Consider the following 15940-nt stretch of genomic DNA (forward strand, 5'->3'; position numbering starts at 1 on the left):
TGTTCTAATTCACTTAAAAAGCCTGGAGAATTTAAATGGGTGTGTTTTCGGAAAATTGCTCCAGCCTTTGTATGCTCACGGTGTAATTGCTCGCAAACCATGAGGCTGTATTCTGTCTCAGGTCTCCCACATGGAAGTTAATGCTGATTGCTGCATAGAACGTAATAGCAAACTTGTAGCCATAGCCGCCTACATGGGATGTACAAACAATTTGGTGGCAAGGCTTGCTGGTTTTTGTTGACATGCATAAAATCCTCCATAGTCTTTGCGTGCTGAGAGTTTTCGCAAAACAACCTCTCTTCCCTCCACGATTATATTGGTTATGTTGTTGAAACCTAGATTCATCATTTTTATGCATATTAAGATGATTTTGGACGCAAATATAGGGTTTACATCAAAGCTATTGTGTTGTGTTTTGCCGAACCCGCAAGCACGAGTGCTAGCTCAGCCCTATATATATGTCAAAAATAATTTTATTAAACAGAATCTGGGAGAATTCCTTACGTTCCCCTAGCTCCGTTCTGGTATATAATTTGGAATTGAATTCTCACAAAATAGAGTTTGGGGAGGGAGTCTGTGCAATTCTTTATATTGAGTGTATGTTTTCGATAGACTCTCGGCACAAAACAAAAGTAATAGAAGCTCAAGAAACAATCGCCAGTCACAAAACAATAGACAGTAACAGAACAATACTACCATAAATACTATAATCAATCCATTTGATACAAGTGTTCTACATTGTAACTAATTTAGTTGGAGTAAAAAATATTTGCATCAATACATGAAATTAAATAAAATTTAGAAGTTGATACACATAGGTCCAACACAATACCAAACAAGACAAATGTACTATCAACTTCACTTTAGAAACAAAATTTCCTCCTTTACTTTCTTGTCGTATAATCACCATATTTTTCTCTTTTACACCTCCTTTTCTCGAACCCCAGATGGCATTTCGAACCCACAAGCATCGCCTTCAGCGCGGAAGTGCCAATTGGTACCCTCCAGTAACGTAAACTTTTCAAGAAATGATCAGCTTGAAATTGACAATGTTGTATTATTGAACAAGAAAATTACCAGTTTTATTCGATGTTGGGATTTAGATTCTGCTGTTAGAGTGTTCGAGAGCGTGCAGGTGAAGAATGTGATCACGTGGAATTCAATTTTGGCTGGGTTTTCAAGAAAAAATGGATATGCTAAAGAAGCACGCCAACTGTTTGATAAAATTCCTGAACCAAATGTTGTGTCATACAATACTATGTTAGCTTGTTATTGGAGGAATGGTGATATTGGGGCTGCGAAGAGTTTCTTTGATCGAATGACGGTTAAGGATGTTGCTTCTTGGAATACTATGATTTCGGGGTTCTGTCGAAATGGGATGATGTGTGAAGCGGAGGAGTTGTTTCGGGTAATGCCGGTGAGGAATGAGGTTACTTGGAATGCTATGGTAGCTGGGTATGTTGAGTGTGGAGAGTTGGAATTGGCGTTGGAGTTGTTTAGGGAAGCTCCAGTGAAAGGTGTGATTGCTAGGACAGCGATTGTGACGGGGTATATGAGATCTGGAAACATTGAAATGGCGGAAAAGATGTTTCAGGAGATGACGGGGAAGAGTATGGTAACGTGGAACACCATGATTTCGGGTTACATTGAGAATGGGAGGGCAGAGGACGGTATGAAGTTGGTAAAGGAAATGATGGGATCGGGTATAAAGGTGAACGACTCAACGTTGAGTAGTCTCTTACTAGGTTGTAGTAATTTATCTTCATTGAAATTGGGTAAGCAAGTTCATCAGCATGTTGTCAAGTCCCCTCTGTACTTGGATATGACGGTGGGGACTTCATTGATTAGCATGTATAGCAAATGTGGAGTTTTGGAGGATGCGTGGAAGTTGTTTCTTGAGATGCCGACAAAGGATGTTGTCACTTGGAACGCAATGATTTCAGGGTATGCTCAACATGGGGAAAGTAAGAAGGCCCTTAGCTTGTTCGACGAGATGAAGAGTAAACGGATAAAACCAGATTGGATAACGTTTGTTGGAGTTTTATCAGCCTGTAACCATGCAGGTTTGGTCAATCTTGGTATTCAATATTTTGAGCAAATGCAAAGTGCTTATGGTGTTAAGCCAAAACCAGACCATTACACGTGTATGGTTGACCTCCTTGGACGAGCTGGCAAGCTAAACGAAGCTGTGGATTTGATAAGAAAAATGCAATTCAAACCCCATATAGCACTATTTGGTTCACTTTTGGGTGCTTGTAGGATCCACAGAAACTTAGAAGTGGCAGAGTTTGCTGCCAAAAACTTACTTGCCCTTGAACCTACAAATGCAGCAGGCTATGTTCAACTTGCTAATGTGTATGCAGCCAAGAACCAATGGGAAGGTGTTTCTAAAGTTCGAAAATCAATGAAAGAGAACAAAGTTATCAAAACACCAGGATATAGTTGGATGGAGGTTGGGAGAGTGGTTCATGAGTTCAGATCAGGTGATAGACTTCATCCAGATATCGAAAGCATACGTATGAAACTCAAAGATCTTGAGAGGAAAATGAAGTTAGCAGGTTATGTGCCTGATCTCAGCTCTTCATTACACGATGTTGGGGAGGAACAGAAAGAGCAGCTACTTCTGTGGCACAGTGAGAAACTGGCAATTGCCTTTGGTTTAATGAAGTTACCACCAGGAATGCCAATTAGGATTTTCAAGAACCTAAGAGTTTGTGGAGATTGCCACCAAGCCACTAAAGTTATATCAGCAATAGAAAATAGGGAAATCATTGTTAGAGATACAACTAGGTTTCACCATTTCAAAAATGGAGCTTGTTCGTGTGGTGATTACTGGTAAAACTATTTTAAGAGGGAGAACATTTTTATAGGAAAAAGTTCCATTCTTTATTCGATTTAAGACGAAAAGAGTGTTTTTTGTGTTTTTTTAAAGGAAGATGTTCTGTAGTTTTTAGCATTTCTCTTCAGATGTTATTCTGACATATAGTTTTGTAGAAGTTCCAAGTATATATATGTTTTTTTTTCGAGTCAAAGGTATTTACTTCCAAGTATATATATGTTACGATTAAGCATCTTTATCTGGTGAATGGTCAAAAATACACTTCAAATATCCATTTTTTGCGAGTTTTATATTTGGAAGTGTTTATAACCAAATCTTCTCAACTATCAAGTGTTCATATCTGAACTAATAACTGGTGGTAGTTCAGAAGGCAGAGTTGTGCTTTGATACTTCATGTATATTTTTAAACAATGAAAAGAAGCTAAATGAATAGCTGGACAGAAACAGAGCAAAGAGAAGAAAATACTGCAGTGATTTCTTTATTTCTGATTGCATATGAAAGTAAAGAGACATGCCTATAAATAGGTTCACAATAAATTAAAAATTCTAAACTTTAGGTCTACTAACCCACTAATTTATTGACTAGCTAATAATCTGCAGCACAAGTCAAGAATCTTTTTGAATCATTTCTCAACACTCCCCCTTGATTCAAAACTGCAAACTCCAAGTTGACCTTTAAAGAACTCGTGCTTTGCTTGCGGAAGTGATTTGGTAAAGATGTCTGCTGCTTGCTCATTTGTATCACAAGACTTCAAAGTAATTTCTCCATTAGAAACAAGATTTCGAATATAGTGATAGTGAACATCTATGTGCTTTGTTCTACTGTGGAAAGCTGGCTTCTTCGTCATCGCAATGGCAGATCTATTGTCACAAAAAATCTCAGTCGCACCAGCTGATTTCTGATTAAAATCTGCAACAAGTCTCCTTAACCAAACTGCTTGACAAGCTGCAGAAGTTGCTGCAATATACTCAGCCTCTGAAGTTGACAAGACCACCATTTCCTGCTTCTTTGAACTCCATGAAATTGCTCTAGATCCAAGATTAAACAAGAAACCAGAGGTGCTCTTTCTGTCATCAATGTTGCCTGCATAGTCACGATCAGTAAATCCAGTTAATGTGAAACTTGTTACCTTAGAATACCAAATTCCATGATCTGATGTCCCAACGATATATCTAAGTATTCTCTTTGCAGCTCCAAGGTGAAGCTTGCTTGGATTGTGCATAAATCTGGATACGACACCGACAGAGAAAGCAATGTCTGGTCTTGTATGAGAGAAGTAGTTCAAACCACTAGCCAGACTTCTAAAATAAGTTGCATTTGCCATTTCAGAACCATCATTACGACACAACTTCTCATTGATATTCATCGGAGTAGCAACAACATTACAATTTACCATATTGAACCTTTTCAAAAGATCCGTTGCATACTTTCTTTGTGAAAGAAATATGCCATCAACTTCCTGTTTCACCTCAAGACCAAGAAAGTAATGCAACATTCCCAAATCGAACATATCAAAATTCTTCATCATGCAGTCTTTAAATTCAATGACAATAGACTCACTTGAACCCATATATATCATATCGTCTACATAAAGGCATACAACCAGAAAATCATTTTTACCTCCTCTTTTTATATAAAGAGTAGGCTTATTATTACTCCTTTCAAAGTCACTCTCCTGGAAATAAGAATTAATTTTGAAGTACCATGCCCGCGGCGCTTGCTTCAAGCCATAAAGTGCCTTTTTTAACCTGTAAACCTTATCTTCTTTACCATTTACTACAAAACCTTCAGGTTGTGAGACATAAACTTTCTCTTCCAAATCACCATTTAAAAAGGCGGATTTAACATCAAATTGGTACAATGGCCAATTTAATTTCGCAGCCAAGGCTAAAAAGATTCTCACAGTTTCAAAGCGGGCAACAGGAGAAAAGTTTCGTCGAAGTCAATACCTTGCTGTTGAGAATAACCCTTTGCAACAAGCCTTGCCTTGTGTTTTTGAATACTGCCATTTGCATGATATTTGGTTCTAAACACCCATTTAAGCTCAATAGCCTTCTTTCCTTCAGGCAAATTTACCAAGTCCCAAGTCTGATTCTTTTGAATAGCTAACAGCTCTTCCTCCATAGCTTTGCACCATTTATCCTCTCCTTCGGCATCTTTAAAGAAAATAGGATCTGAAACAAGTAAAGCAAAAAAAAGTACAAGATGTACTGTCAGCATATCTGGGATTTGGTTTTCTATCCCTTGTTGATCTTCTTAATGGAGTTGGCTCAGCTGAAGGTTCTTCTAATATTGGAGAAGTTGGTGGTGCAACTGATGAGGTAGTCGATGGATTTGCCAAACCAGGATCTGCTACATACTCTTGATCAACAATATTGTCAGAAGGCAATAATTGAATATTTGAACTTTCATTTTCAGAATTAAAGTTTCATCTTGAATCTTCATTAAACACAACATTTCTATTGACCGTAATTTTGCCACTCACTGGATTATATAGCTTATAAGCCTTGGATTGTGTACTATATCCAACAAAGATACATTTTTCACATTTTTCATCAAGCTTACGTCGATCTTGTGATTGTACTTTGAGAGATGAGAAGCTTTGGATCAGAATCGACCTTTGTTTGAAACGACTCAAATAAAGTGATGCACGGACTTGAACCAACAAAATACTACGACTTAAAAATGAAAAAAGCACACAAAAAATCAAAGAAACGAAACAAACGGACCCAAGACTAATTCTCAACCTAGTAGGTAGTTACTAGTTTGCTAATTAGTGATAGAGTTTAACACACAAGGAACTAGAATCAAAAAATAGAAACTAAGAAATAGCTAATTTTAGAGATGAATTTGGTTGATCACAAGTGATGATGTGGCACACGTGGTTGATTGTCTCTTTTTCAAATTTTTTCATTTCCCAATCCCATGTTTCGGCCAAGTATCAACTTTGGGAAGAAGAATTTTCAGATTTGAGGGGGTAAGTAAACAATTTGGAGCCCTTTCAAGACTCTAAATGAAATTAAAACGAAATGATCCCCCCAATTAATTACAAGTGTACTTGATTTGTCCTTTGGTTCCCCCTTTATTTTGGATGGATTAGTAATATACTAGGGAGTATTCTTGGACTAACAACAAGCACACTTTCTTTCTTCCCTTCTTTTGGATCAAGCAAACACTTTGAATATTCTTCTTCACTAAGATATGAAGATCATAGATGAACAAGATGAATATTCAAGTGTTGACCAAGTTTGACCAAGCAAATGAACTCCAAATCTGAATTTTCTTTTAGATCTAGGTTCCTTAGGCCAAAAAAAACATAACCAACATAAAATCAGCCACAAAATGCCACAAACAAGATGACTAAAAACGAGATCCCACCTCAAAAGCTTCAAACAAAACACAACAATGGTGGATCAAGCTCAAATTCAACCAAACTTCACTATAAAAGTAGATCTAGACACTTTTAGTGTTAAAGAACAAGAATCTAACACTAGAAACTATCAAAACACAATAAAAATTTGTAGATCTAACTTAAAAATTTCGGATCTACAACAAACAACAAGACAACACAATTTTTTTTTGAGATTTTCGAATTTTTTGACTCTTTTTGTGGGATTTTCTTAATAAGAACACTAAAATCAAGATTTAGGGATGTTGGGACAATCCTAACCAAGGCTTTGATACCAAATGATAGCCCAAAAGTAGGCTATACACGAAATTGGTCACTTAGATGCAAATTCCAGCAATCAAATAAAGAGAAAACAACACATAGAATGGAGATGAAGAAGAAGAATGCTTGAAATTAAAGGATAGATAGAAAGACCCTTACTTTCACTATATGATTAGCACTAGAAGATGTGTCAAATATTCAAACACACCTCAAAAATGAAAGTTCAAACCTTCCTCTTAGGTGACCCAAAGGACTCACACTTCCTCAAGCACACCTTTCTTGTCAAATCATCCAAAACACATGAAACCTTAACTTCAAATGTTCTTGGACCTTAGTTTCAGATTCTAAGAGCTACAACTACAAGACTGAAGCTAAAAAATATGAGTAATACTCAATTTCAATTCATCAAAGTCTAATGAAAAGAGAAGTAAAATGGTCGATTTATACTATTACATTTAATGGACAAAAATTCCCTTAATGAGGGAGGAAATTTGGGGCACCTCTTAAGTGTTGTTTTGGAGTTCATAATGACTTCAATGCCCTTCACTTGGGGTGCCTCTTGAGTGTATAAGTTCTCTTCCTTCCTTCTCTTGACCAAGGCTTCAAAATACTCTGAAAAGTTTTCAATTGCTTGCTAATTCCAAAGACTTGACCCTTAGACCATACTTTGTGCTTTTGATGCTCCTTGTGCTTGTATCATCCTCTCCATCTTGAAGGAATTTGTCCTCAAATTCAGATCTTGCAAAACCAAAAAGTGAGCAAAAACAAAACACAAAATCCCCTTAGTAGGAGTGTTAGCATTAGTACCACACTTATATCATCAACCCATGGTTGCTCACACTTAACATACATACACATATCCTTGGTTTTTAACATAAAAAGCTTAGCATAAAGGATACCAAAGACATGAATAGCCTCAATATCAAGAATAAATGAGGACAACCAACAACTATAACCTTCACATCTCAAGAGTATGCCGGGGTCAAATGGGAGAAAATGATAAAGGTTTAAGTCTAGATGGCCCATTCCTTTCACTAGGTTATCAAGTTCACAATCATTCAAGACATTATGCACAACTTTGACAAACACAAGACCACTATAAACAAGACTAATATCATGGGTTTCATTGCACAAGTTCAAACGTCCATGTTCAATACCAAGATCATCAATACAAGCATCATCACTAACTAGGAAATTCTCAAACATACCATTCTCATGCTCAAGTAGTGAACTAGTTTTAAGAGAAAGTTGGTCATTATTCATAACAAAAGAGTTACTAAGGAAAGAACTATGCACTTGCAAACCCAAAACCACTTTATTAGACATTAAATCACAATATTTGAAGTTCAAAGAAGTGTTGAGGGTAGCAAAGTCTCCTTGGGTAAGGCTTGGGCAGCCCACTTTTTTGGCGCTCTTGGTCAACTGAGCCTCTAGTTCATTTCTCATGCTTTCATGTGGAGCTCCCTTTGGATCCTTCTTGATTATCATTTCTTCTAGTACCTGCACATAAGAAGAATCAAAGCTAGGCAAAATGCTAGCTTTTGAGTTAGGTAGTGACAAAGGTTCTTTGTAGACAAAACCCACAATCAAGCAATTTTTTTCCTTTTCAACCTCACTACCCGCGACTTCCCTTTTCTTTTCCTTCTTTTCTTCACACTCTTCTTGAATCTCAACATCAAGCTTCTCCATCTTTAAAACCGACCTCATCACCCTTCGATTCTATCTCCATCTCTTTTCTTAGTTGTATGGGGTGATTTTGGTTTAGTGGATTTGGGGAGGAGGCATTAGATTACCTTGGTGATGTATTTGGATTTGTGGCATGGAATTTTGTGGAGTGTGAGGTCTTTGGTAAAGTGGATTTGGGACTTGGTGGTTTACATTTTGTGGAGGCTTTGGTGGATATAATCTATCAACCCTCGCTTTCAATCTAATCACACCACTTGTCAAGGAAACTATTTCACCCCTCATAGAATCCACATTACTTTTCAAGGCATCATTATCATTCTTTATTTCTCGGGAAAAGGCCTCAAACCGAGCCATCAAGGCTCCAATAGCATCATTTCCCAAAGGTTGGGAAGTAGTACCTTTGGATTCCATGGGAAATGTACCTAAAAGAACAAAAAAAACAGCAAGCAACACAATCTACAAAACGAGCAAACAAGTTAGTTCAAAAGCCTCACTTTACTCACACTCAACCTCACCTCACACTTGGCTTCACAAGTGTTGGAGAATCGACAATACTTGAGAGGTAAGAAGCTTTTGATCAGAATCGATCTTTGTTTGAAACGACTTAAATAAAGTGATGCACGGACTTGAACCAAAAAAACACTACGACTTAAAAATGAAAAAAGCACACAAAAAATCGAAGATACGAATCAAACGGACCCAAGACTAATTCTCAACCTAGTAGGTAGTTACTAGTTTGCTAATTAGTAATAGAGTTTAACACACAAGGAACTAGAATCAAAAAAGAGAAACTAAGAAAAATCTAATTTTAGAAATGAATTTGGTTGATCACAAGTGATGATATGGCACTACGTGGTTGGTTGACTCTTTTTCAAATTTTTTCATTTCCCAATCCCATGTTTCGGCCAAGTATCAACTTTGGGAAGAAGAATTTTCAGATTTGAGGGGGTAAGTAAACAATTTGGAGCCCTTTCAAGACTCTAAATGAAATTAAAACGAAATGATCCCCCCCCAATTAATTACAAGTGTACTTGATTTGTCCTTTGGTCCGTCCTTTCTTTTGGATGGATTAGGAATATACTAGGGAATATTCTTGGACTAACAACAAGCATACTCTCTTTCTTCCCTTCTTTTGGATCAAACAAACACTTTGAATATTCTTCTTCACTAAGATATGAAGATCATAGATGAACAAGATGAATATTCAAGTGTTGACCAAGTTTGACCAACAAGCAAATGAACTTCAAATCTGAATTTTCTTTTAGATCTAGGTTCCTTAGGCCAAGAAAAACACAACCAACATAAAATCAGCCACAAAATGCCACAAACAAGATGACTAAAAACAAGATCCCACCTCAAAAGCTTCAAATAAAGCACAACAATGGTGGATCAAGCTCAAATTCAACCAAACTTCACTATAAAAGTAGATCTAGACATTTTTAGTGTTAGAGAACAAGAATCTAACACTAGAAACTATCAAAACACAATAAAAACTTGTAGATCCAACTTGGAAATTTCGGATCTACAACAAACAACAAGACAACACAATTTTTTTTTGAGATTTTCGGATTTTTTGACTCTTTTTGTGGGATTTTCTTAATAAGAACACTAAAATCAAGATTTAGGGATGTTGGGACAACCCTAACCAAGGCTTTGATACCAAATGATAGCCCAAAGGTAGGCTATACACGAAATTGGTCACTTAGATGCAAATTCCAGCAATCAAATAAAGAGAAAACAACACATAGAATGGAGATGAAGAAGAAGAATGCTTGAAATTAAAGGATAGATAGAAAGACCCTTACTTTCACTATATGATTAGCACTAGAAGGTGAATCAAATCTTCAAACACACCTTACAAATGAAAGTTCAAACCTTCCTCTTAGGTGACCCAAAGGACTCACACTTCCTCAAGCACACCTTTCTTGACAAATCATCCAAAACACGTGAAACCCTAACTTCAAATGTTCTTGGACCTTAGTTTCAGATTCTAAGAGCTACAACTACAAGACTGAAGCTAAAAAATATGAGTAATACTCAATTTCAATTCATCAAAGTCTAATGAAAAGAGAAGTAAAATGGTCGATTTATACTATTATATTTAATGGACAAAAATGCCCTTAATGAGGGAGGAAATTTGGGGCGCCTCTTGAGTGTTGTTTTAGAGTTCATAATGACTTCAATACCCTTCACTTGGGGTGCCTCTTGAGTGTATAAGTTCCCTTCCTTCCTTCTCTTGACCAAGGCTTCAAAATACTCTGAAAAGTCTTCAATTGCTTGCTAATTCCAAAGATTTGACCCTTAGACCATACTTTGTGCTTTTAATGCTCCTTGTGCTTGTATCACCCCTTCACCTGAAATGCCTTCTCTTTATTTTTCTCATGTGACCTTAGGATCCTCTCTTCATGACCTTGCGAAGAACTCATTAGTTCATCAAAAGTATAATCAGATAAGTTATGAGATTCCTCTATCGCAGCAACAACATGTTCAAACTTTGGAGTAAGACTCCTTAAAACTTTTGCTACAACAGTTTCCTCAGATATATTTTCATCATAAGACTTCAGTTGATTAACAAGAGAAAAAACTCTAGATAAATAAGTTTGAACAGATTCATTACTTTTCATTAAAGAGTTTCAAAGTCACGACGATAAGTCTGCAATTTTACCGTAATCACCTTGGCAAATTCCTTCTTCAAAATCTTCCATGCCTCCGAAGATGTAGTTGCTGCTGCAATTCTTATAAAAATTATGTCATGGACTACTTGTTGAATCAGGAACAACGCTTTGGCGTCGTTCTTTTTGATCCCTTTCAATTTGTCTGCCTCTTCGTCAGAGCCTGCTTGATCCACAAAGCCTGCTTCTACCAGCTCCCAAACCCCCTGTGATTTGAAAGGAGTTTTCATTTTGATACTCAAAAACTCATACTTTCCACCAGTAAAAATTGGCATGAGTGGTTGTGAAACCTCACAATTCACTGTCATTTCAAAAAGAAACTAGGCTCTGATACCAGATTTGTTGAAAAGGAAAAAAAGAAGCTAAATGAACAGCTGGACATAAACAGATCAAAGAGAAGAAAATACTGCAATGATTTCTTTATTTCTGATTGTATATGAAAGTAAAGAGACATGCCTATAAATAGGCTCACAATAAACTAAAAATTCTAAACTTTAGGTCCACTAACCCACTAATTTATTGACTAGCTAATAATCTGCAGTACTATCCAACTTTCTGGAATATAGAAAACTAACAAACAACTCACTAACTTCCTGAAGACTTGATCAAGAATCTTTTTGAATCATTTCTCAACATGTCTCTTGCTTTTTTGAATTATTCGTCTGTGATTTAATGTCGTTGCAAGGACTTAACAAGAAAAACTTTCTTTCAACATGGTGATTAGTAGCTATGGCTAAACTGGTATGACTAGAGAAGAAGTTGAAATCTATGTATCAGTTTGGTCGATGTTGATAATCAACTTACCATTATCAAAACATACAGATAAAGCAAAAAAAATCAACCAACCACGTGGAAAAGCATAAGCACAGAAACACACACCAATAGCTAAACTTGAACAGTTGCATATTAAACCATTTTGATGAAGGTCCAAAGAATAGAACGCAAATACTAGTGGTCACCAATATTTCTAGATTTCTTACAAATTGTTTATCCAAATACATTGAAAAGAATTGAGTGTTTTGAAGAAGTGTCTGAAAGGAAGTAACGACGGTGAATAGTCGTGTCCTATCGAGCCATTAAGAGAGACTAATTTTACATGCCACATTAGAATCATCATCGAGTCGACAGAGCGTCGTCGTATTTTCAAGATGAGCAGCAGCCGCTCTTTTGGTTGACAGGTTGTCCGCGGATCTGCACAGTTGGAGGTCGCGCATTGTTTGATGCCGGTTGGCTTGCCATTCTACAAATGCATAGGATATTAAGTTTCCGTTCAAGAAAAAAGCAAACTGTAACTATGACGAAAGCAACTTCCAACTGAAAATTTCCAAACCTGTTCTTGATTGAAGCAGCCATAGCCATGAAAGCCTGCTCAACGTTGGTGGCATTTTTCGCACTAGTTTCCATAAAAGGGATGCCAATCTCATCAGCAAAAGCCTACAAAAAGGTTGGCCATCAATTTGGGAAATACAGCTCAACAAGATGGAGGCATCCTTGGACAAACTATTCAGGTAACCAATGACGGGGGCAGACTGATTACCTGAGCTGTCTCTGTCGAAACTACCTTCTGTGCTGTCAAATCGCACTTGTTTCCAACCAGAAGTTTGTTCACGTTATCACTTGCATATCGATCTATTTCACTCAACCATTGCTTGACATTATTGAAACTCTCTTGATCGGTTACATCATAAACCACCTGTGACAAAGATGCCATCAGAGTAAGACCTCGTGACAAATGAGATACTACAATGTCAGAAAACAATATCTGAGGAAACACAACTTACGATTATGCCGTGAGCACCACGATAGTAACTGCTGGTAATTGTCCTAAAACGCTCTTGACCAGCAGTATCCCACTGCATATATCAGGGAGGAGAAAATGCATCAGAAAAGACATTAGCCTTTTAAAGGAACAAAATCAAGAGGAGAATGGATCACAATTTAAGGTTAATATACATAGTAAGCAAGCATAGCAGACTATAGGGAATGGCTCATTGTTTTTCGTTTGCCATTATTATCAAAATAAAAGACCATAATGCATGCGAACTTCTCATGAATGGTGGAGGAAGAATTCGATACTTACAATTTGAAGTTTAATGGTTTTCCCGTCCTGTTCAACTGTGCGGATTTTCTAGAAGAAAAAAGAAAATTGTTACTAATATCCTGCTTAACTATTACTATAAGAGACATTACAAAGAACAGGAAGGTTCTCTTACAAAGTCCACACCGATGGTGCTGATGTAACTCTCAAGATATGAATCATCCTGAAAAGAGAAAAGAACCAACAATGAGAAAAGCCTATTTGCTTCCACAAAGATTGTCAAACTTTACAATGTAATAATGGGGTAGTTGTATTTGACATTCAAGTCAGCAAATCATGCTTAATGAAACAGAAGCATTGCTTCAGCAGTTCACCCTACATAAGTTGAACTCCTAACACCCAAAAGCAGATAGAAAATTAGACATACACAAAGACATAGGCATCTGTCTGCGCATGTATATTTTTTATTTGAGGGTGGGAGAGTGCATTTTGGTGATTACCAGCAGCAAAAGGGCTAATTTTAAAAAAAATCACAATGCCAAGGAGAAATACTTTGCATATCCGGGGAAACAAGTTCCACAAGCAAGAAACTAATACAAGACGGCACAAAAGGGGAAAAAATATCTTCACATGTATGAAAAGAAGAGTGGTCAGACAATTCAACAATAACTTACGGCAAATCTCAAGAGCAGACAAGATTTTCCAACACCAGAATCTCCAATAAGCAAAAGCTTGAAAAGATAGTCGCTGCAGTAAGAATGTAATGTCAGTTGAGCAACATAAGTTCAAAAACGTCCTGAAAAACAAGTTCATTAGATTGATGTAGCACCATATTGACACGGGCACAATTTTGCAGTTATTCAGTCAAGGATACAGAGCACCTTAACATTGACCCATTGCGTTCGCATCCAAAAAGTATAATATCTCCCGCTCCCAACCCCAATTCCCCAAACTAAAACAGGTACTGTTTATGACATGCAGAAGACTCGTGTTACATTTCTATGTTTGCTGAATAAAATTGTTTACTCAAAGTCAGTAGGGGACCATGATAAATATTCGCGAGAAGTTATACTTTACCTTATCAAGAAAAATATTCATGAAAGTTACAACACCAAGAAGCATTAATACTCTTAAACGCAAGCAACAGACACAACAAATAAAGCATTTAAAACATTAAATATATCAAATAGCAGAAAATACACACTACCAGTTCCATGGGAAAAGAACCTCTGCAGTAGTCCTGCAATAATGTGGATATATCCTGACTTTTACCAATGGTAAAGCTTCACCCAAAGTTTAACACAAGTACTAGAAGTTAAGTAAGGCATTCATCTATTAGACGAGTGGTAATGTAACCTAATATCCCGTTAAAGCCCTTATTAAATTTCATTCATTACATTTAGAATAAAAATACGATTTCCATATTTCTTTGAGTTATAGGTTTTGCTCAGCTCTCTGCTTATTCTAGGCGGGTTTCCATGAAATTCCAGATATAGGGCATTACGGAATGAAGTTCGCGTACACCCTACCCTCCCCAGCCCCACTTGTGCGACTATACCGGGTATGTTGTGGTTGATTTACCACTAAAGTAAGAACAAACATACATATCAGTCGAGCTATAGAAAAATAACATACGTTCTTCAAGTCTAAACCTTGTTAACAGAAGTTTGTACCCTAAAATTTTTGTACAAGTTTTAGCAGATAAACAACATATGACTACTTAAGATAAACCGCAACACACCACAAAGGAGAACACAACTTACATATACATTAAATAACCATGAATAGGCATACAAATTCTCTAAAAACACATCACAAATTTTCTTAGCTCCGACCATACACACCTTAGGATTTTTCTTTTTCATACTACGACATTGACTAAGCTACGAGAAGGATTTAGGACTGACAATAATTGAATGATCTACATTAACAGCCTCCATACTTCACAATTCAGTTCCCAAATTTGTACAATAGCTGATACTTAACCACATAGCTAACTGATCTCTTTAAAATAGAACCGCAAAAGATTAAATCAATATATATAACTACAACTAATGCTTATTTATGAACAAAAAATTGATCTTTCACTAATTCCTAAGCTTTCCAACCAAGAAAAAAAAAGGGTCAACTCAAATAGCTTAAAATCAATCAACCAACATAATTCCCGATCTAGAAATTTAGCTCAACCCCCACATCCAAACAACCTTAAACAAACCAAGAAACACCCCAACATGTACTAGAATACCACAAAAACAAGGGGCAAAAATGGAAACTTGTTGACTTTTTCTTTTTTTCACGAGGCAAAATTAAAACAGATCTAAAAAGGGTTACAAAAGAAAAAATTATAAATAATTTTTTTTAAAAAAAACAGCTAAATTTGATATAAAAAATAGAACTTACTATTCTGGATTCATGATGAGTTAATAAATGTAAAGTGGGGGATCGGAGGTACAATTGAAGAAGCTGTGAGTACACCAAGAATTTTAGGATTTTCCGGCGGATAACTGACCGGAGTAAAAACGGGTCGCCGGAGAAAAAGAGAGAGAAAAAATTGGAGGGACAAAAATGATGAAATAATGATTTTGGCAGAAAAAAAAGTCTCAATTCATTTTAAAGAAAAATTGGAGGTGGTTGGCGTGACGTGGCAATTAAATGGATGGTTGCCACGTGTCATACAGATTGGCAATACAATTACTAAATTGGGCATTTTGTAGTAGCCTTAAGTTGACTGCTAAATACTACTATGTGATTTTATGGAGTTGATTTTACTAATTTTGAACATGATGAAATTCATTTTTATTAATTTTATTTTATATGTTGTTCAGGCCACTTTTTTTTTTTCTCCTTAAATTTGGTTTTTTAGTCGGTACTCGATACTCATATTGAAGTCCGACTAATTCAAATCACGTTTGAACTCTCGTAATTATTTTTATCTTTTTTAACATTTGAGTTTTCACTTTTGGAGTTCTCAACTTTGGGATAAACCTGCTCCCATTTCAATATTGTTTCAAGAAAAAAAGGAATTAAATGGTAA

General features: G+C 36.4%; 2 protein-coding genes across 2 annotated transcripts; one reads left to right on the plus strand and one right to left on the minus strand.

Annotated features, from left to right (window-relative positions):
- Window positions 1-7: 7 nt before the first annotated feature.
- On the plus strand, window positions 8-2996 carry LOC107865261 (pentatricopeptide repeat-containing protein At4g16835, mitochondrial). Its single transcript, XM_047393989.1, has one exon. It carries the CDS (start codon window positions 845-847, stop codon window positions 2837-2839), a length of 1995 nt encoding a protein of 664 aa, XP_047249945.1. The 5' UTR covers window positions 8-844; the 3' UTR covers window positions 2840-2996.
- An 8754-nt stretch (window positions 2997-11750) lies between these two features.
- On the minus strand, window positions 11751-15492 carry LOC107868275 (GTP-binding protein YPTM2). The gene is made up of 8 exons (XM_016714931.2): window positions 15307-15492; window positions 13581-13653; window positions 13082-13129; window positions 12949-12996; window positions 12650-12721; window positions 12406-12561; window positions 12199-12302; window positions 11751-12108 (listed from the first exon to the last, which is right to left on the minus strand). The coding sequence occupies exons 1-8, from the start codon at window positions 15318-15320 to the stop codon at window positions 12012-12014; spliced, it is 612 nt and encodes a 203-aa protein (XP_016570417.1). The 5' UTR covers window positions 15321-15492; the 3' UTR covers window positions 11751-12011.
- Between the last annotated feature and the right edge of the window lie 448 nt (window positions 15493-15940).

This window comes from Capsicum annuum, chromosome 1, assembly GCF_002878395.1.
Source record: "Capsicum annuum cultivar UCD-10X-F1 chromosome 1, UCD10Xv1.1, whole genome shotgun sequence".
In the NCBI taxonomy this organism is placed as follows: Eukaryota; Viridiplantae; Streptophyta; class Magnoliopsida; order Solanales; family Solanaceae; genus Capsicum; species Capsicum annuum.

Bases quoted from the DNA above. Each gene is read 5' to 3' on its own strand.
- LOC107865261 (XM_047393989.1), top strand. From the start codon at position 845: ATGTACTATCAACTTCACTTTAGAAACAAAATTTCCTCCTTTACTTTC.
- LOC107868275 (XM_016714931.2), bottom strand. The intron at 13,130-13,580 runs GTAAGTTATTGT...TTCTCTTTTCAG, and splicing joins GTCTGCTCTTGAGATTTGCC to GATGATTCATATCTTGAGAG. The intron at 12,722-12,948 runs GTAAGTATCGAA...TGATATATGCAG, and splicing joins AAACCATTAAACTTCAAATT to TGGGATACTGCTGGTCAAGA.